Source organism: Pangasianodon hypophthalmus, chromosome 1 (genome assembly GCF_027358585.1).
Source record: "Pangasianodon hypophthalmus isolate fPanHyp1 chromosome 1, fPanHyp1.pri, whole genome shotgun sequence".
NCBI lineage: Eukaryota > Metazoa > Chordata > Actinopteri > Siluriformes > Pangasiidae > Pangasianodon > Pangasianodon hypophthalmus.
This window is the reverse complement of record NC_069710.1, coordinates 35,060,767-35,070,766: the sequence shown is the minus strand read 5'-3', so window position 1 is coordinate 35,070,766 and position 10,000 is coordinate 35,060,767. Positions and strand designations below refer to the sequence as shown.

The 10,000-nt window shown below is 43.6% G+C and overlaps 1 protein-coding gene across 1 annotated transcript in view; it reads left to right on the top strand.

The window, feature by feature from the left end:
* Positions 1–10,000, top strand: part of dnah3 (dynein axonemal heavy chain 3) — a 43,304-nt gene that overhangs the window by 8,509 nt on the left and 24,795 nt on the right. The window contains exons 9-22 of the mRNA XM_053234633.1: positions 2,603–2,782; positions 2,890–3,026; positions 3,306–3,411; positions 4,365–4,543; positions 4,641–4,825; positions 5,260–5,383; positions 6,440–6,593; positions 7,038–7,182; positions 7,317–7,528; positions 7,641–7,732; positions 8,088–8,202; positions 9,365–9,481; positions 9,642–9,821; positions 9,957–10,000. The exon at positions 9,957–10,000 is cut by the window's right edge and continues 93 nt beyond it. Coding sequence (XP_053090608.1) covers positions 2,603–2,782; positions 2,890–3,026; positions 3,306–3,411; positions 4,365–4,543; positions 4,641–4,825; positions 5,260–5,383; positions 6,440–6,593; positions 7,038–7,182; positions 7,317–7,528; positions 7,641–7,732; positions 8,088–8,202; positions 9,365–9,481; positions 9,642–9,821; positions 9,957–10,000 — 1,970 coding nt within the window. The remainder of the gene's footprint in view (positions 1–2,602; positions 2,783–2,889; positions 3,027–3,305; positions 3,412–4,364; positions 4,544–4,640; positions 4,826–5,259; positions 5,384–6,439; positions 6,594–7,037; positions 7,183–7,316; positions 7,529–7,640; positions 7,733–8,087; positions 8,203–9,364; positions 9,482–9,641; positions 9,822–9,956) is intronic.

Here is a 10,000-nt window from a genome sequence, read left to right as displayed (position 1 = left end):
TTACTGGACACTGAGCCCCTCCTCATAGTAACTAAACCCTCCTTATTGGGCACTGAGCCCCTCCTCATAGTAACTAAACCCTCCTTATTGGGCACTGAGCCCCTCCTCATAGTAACTAAACCCTCCTTACTGGACACTGAGCCCCTCCTCATAGTAACTAAACCCTCCTTACTGGACACTGAGCCCCTCCTCATAGTCGCTAAACCCTCCTTACTGGGCACTGAGCCCCTCCTCATAGTCACTAAACCCTCCTTATTGGGCACTGAGCCCCTCCTCATAGTCGCTAAACCCTCCTTACTGGGCACTGAGCCCCTCCTCATAGTAACTAAACCCTCCTTACTGGACACTGAGCCCCTCCTCATAGTCACTAAACCCTCCTTATTGGGCACTGAGCCCCTCCTCATAGTCACTAAACCCTCCTTATTGGGCACTGAGCCCCTCCTCATAGTAACTAAACCCTCCTTACTGGACACTGAGCCCCTCCTCATAGTAACTAAACCCTCCTTATTGGACACTGAGCCCCTCCTCATAGTCACTAAACCCTCCTTACTGGACACTGAGCCCCTCCTCATAGTAACTAAACCCTCCTTACTGGACACTGAGCCCCTCCTCATAGTCGCTAAACCCTCCTTATTGGACACTGAGCCCCTCCTCATAGTAACTAAACCCTCCTTACTGGACACTGAGCCCCTCCTCATAGTTACTAAACCCTCCTTACTGGACACTGAGCCCCTCCTCATAGTCACTAAAACCCTCCTTATTGGACACTGAGCCCCTCCTCATAGTCACTAAACCCTCCTTACTGGACACTGAGCCCCTCCTCATAGTCACTAAACCCTCATTACTGGACACTGAGCCCCTCCTCATAGTCACTAAACCCTCCTTACTGGACACCGAGCCCCTCCTCATAGTCACTAAACCCTCCTTACTGGACACTGAGCCCCTCCTCATAGTAACTAAACCCTCCTTATTGGACACTGAGCCCCTCCTCATAGTCACTAAACCCTCCTTATTGGACACTGAGCCCCTCCTCATAGTCACTAAACCCTCCTTATTGGGCACTGAGCCCCTCCTCATAGTAACTAAACCCTCCTTACTGGACACTGAGCCCCTCCTCATAGTAACTAAACCCTCCTTATTGGACACTGAGCCCCTCCTCATAGTCGCTAAACCCTCCTTACTGGACACTGAGCCCCTCCTCATAGTAACTAAACCCTCCTTATTGGACACTGAGCCCCTCCTCATAGTAACTAAACCCTCCTTACTGGACACTGAGCCCCTCCTCATAGTTACTAAACCCTCCTTACTGGACACTGAGCCCCTCCTCATAGTCACTAAAACCCTCCTTATTGGACACTGAGCCCCTCCTCATAGTCACTAAACCCTCCTTACTGGACACTGAGCCCCTCCTCATAGTCACTAAACCCTCATTACTGGACACTGAGCCCCTCCTCATAGTCACTAAACCCTCCTTACTGGACACTGAGCCCCTCCTCATAGTAACTAAACCCTCATTACTGGACACTGAGCCCCTCCTCATAGTAACTAAACCCTCCTTATTGGACACTGAGCCCCTCCTCATAGTCACTAAACCCTCCTTATTGGACACTGAGCCCCTCCTCATAGTAACTAAACCCTCCTTACTGGGCACTGAGCCCCTCCTCATAGTCACTAAACCCTCATTACTGGACACCGAGCCCCTCCTCATAGTCACTAAACCCTCATTACTGGGCACTGAGCCCCTCCTCATAGTCACTAAACCCTCCTTACTGGACACTAAGCCCCTCCTCATAGTAACTAAACCCTCCTTACTGGACACTGAGCCCCTCCTCATAGTCACTAAACCCTCCTTATTGGACACTGAGCCCCTCCTCATAGTAACTAAACCCTCCTTACTGGACACTAATCCCCTCCTCATAGTAACTAAACCCTCATTACTGGGCACTGAGCCCCTCCTCATAGTAACTAAACCCTCCTTATTGGACACTGAGCCCCTCCTCATAGTAACTAAACCCTCATTACTGGACACTGAGCCCCTCCTCATAGTAACTAAACCCTCCTTACTGGACACTGAGCCCCTCCTCATAGTAACTAAACCCTCCTTACTGGACACTAAGCCCCTCCTCATAGTAACTAAACCCTCATTACTGGACACTGAGCCCCTCCTCATAGTCACTAAACCCTCCTTACTGGACACTGAGCCCCTCCTCATAGTAACTAAACCCTCCTTATTGGACACTGAGCCCCTCCTCATAGTAACTAAACCCTCATTACTGGACACTGAGCCCCTCCTCATAGTAACTAAACCCTCCTTACTGGACACTGAGCCCCTCCTCATAGTAACTAAACCCTCCTTATTGGACACTGAGCCCCTCCTCATAGTCACTAAACCCTCCTTATTGGACACTGAGCCCCTCCTCATAGTTACTAAACCCTCCTTACTGGACACTGAGCCCCTCCTCATAGTAACTAAACCCTTGATCATGAAAGCATCTGTTCAGATTTGTAAGACATCATATTTGTTCTCTAAACACTTCCACTTAATCCCTAAATTCTTGTGTGTGTATAAATGTGTGTGTGTGTGTGTGTGTGTTGTCTGCAGGACGGTAATGATTTTGTGGAGTGTTATGATGAGTTGCGTTACACACAGTGTCCACTCCTGTTGGTCAAGCTGAGGGTAGAAGAGTCGAGCATCACGTTTCAGCCAACGCTGCCTCAGTGCTGGGAGCTCATAGAAAACTCCTTCATCCACATCATCACCAGCGCTGACCACTTACCCCGGGTACACACACACACACACACACACGGGTGTTTCTGCTGGGAGATGATACCACACAAACGATCACTTTCACTTTCTGTGACTGAATTTGAACTTGAGATTTCTTTCAGGTGGAGTGTAGCCTGTTCCCTGAGCTCCAGAAGAAGGATTTAACACTGCGCTCTGTCAGACAGGACGAGTCGCTCGTGACAGACCTGATTAATCAAGCCAGAGTGATCTATCAAAGGAACACTGTAGGGCCACATAGGTGAGCGAGTGGTTTAAACACACCTGTTTCACCATCACATGAAGTTTAAAGCAGACAGAACGTGAGTGCCTTCGCTCCCTGCTCCAGAAGTTTTCTTTTCTTTTTTTCTTCCCTCAATTCAACTCTCTAACTGTCTGACTGCTTGTACTAGCCAATCCTAGAGCTGTCAGAATGTGGTGAAGCGTGCTTCTCTGTGTGATCCAGATCCTCACAGCTTTATTTTGTAAAGGTGTGTTATGGAACATTCTGTGTGTGGTTTGTGTGTTTTGTGTTCTGCAGATATTTGGAGATTTATAATAAATACAGCAATCTGCTGGATCAGTCAGCCAGCCAGGACATTCTCTCATTCCTCCAGGAGAAACACTCACTACAGGGCTTTGTCAAAGTAAACACACACACACACACACACACACACATTTACTTTTTCAAAGGTATTCATGTGTGCGACTTGGCGCTGAAATTTGCCACAGCAAAATTGATAATGCTAAATACTAATACATTTGTCAGTGTGTTTGTTAATTAATTTATCAATCTTCATTAATAACATTAATTTCCATAATAATTTATTGTATATAATAGTATATTTAACAGATATAAGTTCAGTGCCCTGAACGTGTCGTTGTGAACTAATAGAGCACTAATGTCATTTCATAAAATTCATATCACATTTGTAATAAATGTCTAAATAATCAGTTTTTAAAAATGAGCGAAAAAGCAAAAACAGCAATAAATAAATAAATGCAAACTCAGATCAGTGGCTGTCACATGACATTTTGTGAATAATTACCACCCCCTAGTGGCTAGTTTTTGTTGTTGTTCTTTTAAAGACCATCGTGGTAATGAATGCAGGTTTCACACACACACAGTGTTCAGTGTGTTAGAGCAGAACCCGGTGTGAAGTGGACGAAATACATGATGTGAATTGAGCCAAAGCACAGAGCTGTAGCACTGCAGAAACGCCATGTGTTCTGGAGATTCAGACCCACAAACAAAACGAGAAAATAAATGCTCTGCAGTCATGTAGTGGCCATGCTCGGGTGATTTTTGTGATTTCTTTGTGTGACGGTTTGTTTACCTTCTTGTTCACGTATTTCTAACTATTGAATGAAAATATTTTCCGAGGATGTTTCAGCACCACACACACCTTAGCCGATATTTTGTAAAATAGTTTCAGTATGTTATTATAACTATAGATTATATGTTAAAATAAAAACAGGTCATGATATTGCCCTCAGATTTTTGGACCTGACTGCACTGACCTTTAGAAAGAACTGTATAAATAATGGATGTTGTGATCACCCACTCTGTGTGTGTGTGTGTGTGTGTGTGTGTGTGCAGAAGATTGAAGGAGTGAACAGTGTGTGGAACGAGATCTCGTCTCTGCGTGTGACCGTCCCTCTGTCACTCTTCTGTCTGGAGGCGGTGAAGCTCCACCAGGATCTGTGTGACCGCACGGAGAACCTGAAACACCTGCTCATCACCTACGAGCTGGAGGAGAACCGACAACTCAACCAGAGGTGAGGAGACACGCTGCTGCACTACCTGTAATGTACCACACATCTGTACACAATCTGCATAAGGAGAATTAACACGTGTGTGTGTGTGTGTGTGCAGTATCTGTGAGCGGTACCAGCAGATCACACACACACTGATGAGTGTACCAGCCACCACAGAAGAACTCGTGGAGCTCAGTCACTTCCTGAAACACACCAGCGATGTGACTGTACACACACTGCGTGATGAAATTAGCGAAGCGGCCAAACGCCTGAGCTTCCTGCTGGACTACGCCACTCTCACCGGTACTGAAAAAACCAAAAGATTACTAAAATTGTTCTCCAATGAAGCCGAGTCTCTCGTCTCTCTCCTCCTTATCGCCTCTGCTGCTCCCTGCAACACAGAACATTCAGTTAGCCAGATTTCCCACAGGTGTGTGTGGTCCGTACCACTCACCTTCTCCGTCACAAACCAGCGCTCGGCCACGCCCCCTCTTCCACACAAATGTTTATCTCATTGTTCTGTTGTTTTATTTTTTTTTTACTGTTTGTGAAGTTTGCTTATTTAACTGATAGTCTAAAATAGTCCAAAGAGCCAAAGAGAACTAACAGGACGTTGGAATTATTTTTTTTTTTTCAAATCTCCAGCTATGATAAATAAGTGGTGTGAGACAAAGACTAAGAGGAACTTAGACTAAGATTTATATAGTGGTTTAAAGTGTGTGTGTGTGTGTGTGTAGGTGATGACATTAAGCTGAACAGCAGCGTGTTCAACTGGCCGGAGCAGATCCGTAATGTGTGTGAGGTCCATAAGGACAAACTCGCCAATCAGAGAGATCATATTGAGGACCAACTGTGCAAGAGGTGTTCACACACACACACACACACTTTTACATATACCTGTGTGTGTTTGTGCATACAGTACTGTGCAAAAGTCTTGGCACCCTATATAATTTTTTCTTTTTTTTAGTACAAACTTTGTTTATTTTCTGACTTCTACATTATTGATTCAGTACAAAAACATTTTAGATTCCAAACATTAGTTTTCCAGCACAAAATGAAACGTTACAGAAAAATGTTTGTATGTCAGTAAAGAAAGCAGCAGATTCCATAAGAGACACTTTTCAGATAAAAACAGAATGAAGGCTGCTGGGTTTCGCTGCAGAAATAAGAAGCGAGTCGACAGTCAAAGTCTCCAGAAGAACTGTGGCTGCTTCTGCAAGATGCTCAGTAACACTTCCAGCTCATTTCCTTATAAAACTGCACACACTGCACCTCAGATACTGCTTTATTTATTTAAAGTGAAGGATCGTCACATTAAATACTGACTTTGTTTCATTTGTTACTGTTTACTGCTCTTTATAGAGTTTTTTTAATGTAGAAACATCTTTGGCATCTTTGCTCTACAGCATTTCTTTACATCTGCCTAAGACTTTTACACACTAGTGTACGTTTTTGTTTATATACCAAACAATACCAAATTTTACTATTAAAAATTAAATAGCTAGGGCAAATTCTCTTGAATACTGCTTTTAAATGTTAACTATTTTAAAGATTTATATTCCAAATTAGTGTGAATATTCTGAGGCTTTAGCCTTTAATTTTATTGTAGAATTACAAAGGGAGGATTTATTTAAAAACGGAGATTATTTTATAGTCACGTGTGTTACTTGGTTTTACAATTCTTACAAGGAATCATTTACTATCTTTCACTCCTCTTTATTTATTCATTCATCTATTTTTTTTAATAGACAGAAGCACAGGCTCCCAAATGGCTTCCTCTTTACTGCATGTGCCTCCTGCTAGAGCTTGTGCAGGGTGTTTTATTAGTGTGTGCGTTAAACTGTCAAAAAAACGAGAATGTGTGTCTAAAGATGTGGGGCACTTGTGTGTGTGTGTGTGTGTGTGTGTGTGAGACAGGGTTACAGAGTTGGAACACACACTGCAGGATCTATTTAAAGAGACCGAAGTGTTTAAGAAGAAAGAACTGATAAGTGTGGAGGAGATGAAGAGCAATGTGGAGAAACTCGACGAGATCACAGCATGCCTGATGAACGCTGCCACACAGATTGAGGTGTGTGTGTATGTGAAAGTGTGTGTGTGTGTGAAAGTGTGTGTTATATTCAGTGTTTTCCCTGCCACTGAAAATTCAAGGTGGATTTTTTTTCCACATTTGCCTGAGTAGAACACTCAGGATTTAAAACTCCAAAGAAAGGGTCGCTCAGTGGTTAAGGCATTGGGCTTCTGAGTGGAAGGTTATAAGTTCAAATCCCACCACCAATAAAACACCAGCAAGCTCAGTGAGGTCCCTGAGCAAGACTCTTAACCCTCAACTGCTCAGCTGTACCCTGTCTCGATTATTAGTCGCTCTGGATTATTAAAAAAAAAAAAGCGTAAGGATGAGGGAAATGTAAAAAAAGATCTGGGAACATTTAAATGGTTATTGGTTGCAGTGTGTGTGAGTGCTGATGTGTTGTTTTGTGTCTGATAAATGAATTGTGTGTGTGTGTGTGTGCAGCACATTAATAAGGAGGAGAGTTTGTTGGAAAAAGAGCAGACTCAGTTCCCCTTGCTGCAGACCATCATGATCAACAAACAGCCGTACGATCAACTGTGGAGCACAGCACTGAACTTCCACACCAAATCAGACATCTGGATGAATGGTAACACACACACACACACACACACACCAACCATGATGAAGTGTTGTCCTTGCATCAAGCTTATATATCAGTTGAGTTACACCTAGAATGAAATGGAAAGCTGTGATGTGTGTGTGTGTGTGTGTTTCCTGTAGGTCCTTTCATGCAGCTGAATGCAGAGCAGATCTCAGATGATCTGTCTAACATGTTCAGGCAAATGTACAAGCTGATGAAGGTTTTCTCTGATGTCGCGGCTCCGCGCCGAGTGGCCGAAAGCTTCCGCACCAAAATCGATAAGTTCAAGCAGCACCTGCCCATCCTGAGCACCATCTGTAACCCTGGCATTAAAGACCGCCACTGGGAAAAGGTATACACACACACACACACACACACACACACACACACAATTAGAGGAGTTAGCTGAGAATGTCAGTGTCTGCTGTTGTCTGTGATGCTTTCTCTGGATGAATTGTTTTTAGATCAGCAGCATTGTGGGATTTGATGTAAAGCCAGAGCCAGACACTTCTCTCCTGAACATGGTGGAGCTCGGCCTGCCCAAATATGCTGACAAGTAAGAGCTCAGATGAGACGCTGAATTAAAGAGATCATGGGAACTTTAACTGATGACATTTTAACTGATGATCGAATGTTTTTTAGCATTAAAATTAAAATAATTCCAGCACTTATGCTTTAAGTGTAAAAAAAAAAAATTATCTACATTGACGTTGATAAGTGCATTAATTATATCAATTAAAAAAACATATTGGAACAGTGCATACAGTAAGAGTTGGTTCTCAATGTACACAAATATAACATTAATACCAGAAACATAAGGAAATGAGATCATTTACATTGTTCAATAAAAACATTGCTAGAATAAACTGCTGGAGATTCCATGTTGTAAATATCCGACTCTGCCTCTGTAGGTTAGAGGAGATCGGTGCGGCTGCCAGTAAGGAGTATTCTCTGGAAAAAGCTTTAGAGAAGATGAAGAACGAGTGGACAGACCTCCAGTTTGGCTTCACACAGTACAGAGACACGGTAGCACACACACACACACACACACAAGTAAATTCTGGAGACCTGGGAGATGGAGACCTCTCTCGGACTTCTTTTAGCACGTTGATTATGATGACTAAGTAGATGATTCACAGAGGACACAATGTCCTGAGCTTGGGCTACTAACCATGATGTCATCTGCATATGAGCTGGAGGTCATCTGCATATTGTTGGTTCTGAACACCTTCAGAAGAGCTTGAGGTCATCTACATATAGTTGGTTCTGAACACCTTCAGAAGAGCTTGAGGTCATCTGCATATAGTTGGTCCTGAACACCTTCACACGAGCTTGAGGTCATCTGCATATAGTTGGTCCTTAACACCTTCAGATGAGCTGGAGGTCATCTGCATTATAGTTGGTCCTGAACACCTTCACACGAGCTTGAGGTCATCTGCATATAGTTGGTCCTGAACACCTTCAGATGAGCTGGAGGTCATCTGCATTATAGTTGGTCATGTACACCTTCAGATGATCTTGTGGTCATCTACATATTGTTGGTCCTGAACACCTTCAGATGATCTTGAGGTCATCTGCATATTTGTGATACTAAACACCTTCAGAAGAGCATGAGGTCATCTGCATATTTGTGATACTAAACACCTTCAGATGATCTTGAGGTCATCTGCATATTTGTGATACTAAACACCTTCAGATGATCTTGAGGTCATCTGCATATTGTTGGTCCTGTACAACTTTTTGTTTTTCATTACCTCAGATGGTTTCTGAACTTCGTTTTAGTTGGACTTTAACTGAAACGAAGGAAGGAGTATGAGACCTTGAGAGGAAGGTAGCTTTCACTTTGCTATTGCTTCTTGGAGCCTCGAACCAGCCTTAGAGAAGTCGATTGCCTAGAATACAACCTTGATTTAGATTATCTGCTTTCCAGATTCCAGTTCCTCTAGACTGTTTATTCTGTAGGAGTCAGATTCTCATCCTGAGCTTGAACTTGATCAGTTAGTGTTCAGTGCAACATTCAGCTCCTCACATGGAGGAGTTATGGAGATATTATTCTGATCTCTTTTGTCAGAGTGTGATGTAGTCCAGCAAACACCGACACCAATGTTTAGTTCATGGTTGCATCCATGATGTCTTCTGCATGACTCTGTGTGTGTGTGTGTGTGTGTGTGTGTGTGTGCATATGCAGGGTACAAGTGTTGTCTCTGCAGTGGATGACGTTCAGGTGTTGTTGGACGATCACATCATTAAGACACAAACAATAAAGGGATCTCCATTCATCAAACCTATTGAGGAAGAGTGCAAGGTAACACACACACAGTAGCACATCTATCATTAACACTCTAACAAATAAACTAGCGTAACTGCAGGAGTAGCCTGCACGCTTACCGTAAACACACTAATACGTGTAGCACACTACTCATCTCTGTCTTCTTCTCTGTCTCTGTCTCTGTCACTCAACGCAGCAATGGGAGGAGAAGCTCTTGCAGATGCAGGACATTTTGGATGCCATGCTGATGTGTCAGTCCGCGTGGCTCTACCTGGAGCCCATCTTCAGCTCGGAGGACATCATCTCGCAGATGCCTGAGGAGGGCCGCAAGTTCAGCATCGTCAACACCTACTGGAGGGACATTGTCGCTGAAGCGGTGTGTGTGTGTGTGTGACTTCTGTACGATAAAAACATCTGGACGGAACACCTTCTTGTCTTGTGTGTATTTGATAATGTGATTTTTGTATCACAGCACTATTATGATGTTATTTACATGCTGTGTGTGTATCAGTTAAAGGATACGCATGTGTTAGTGGCCACGGCGCAGCCCAACAT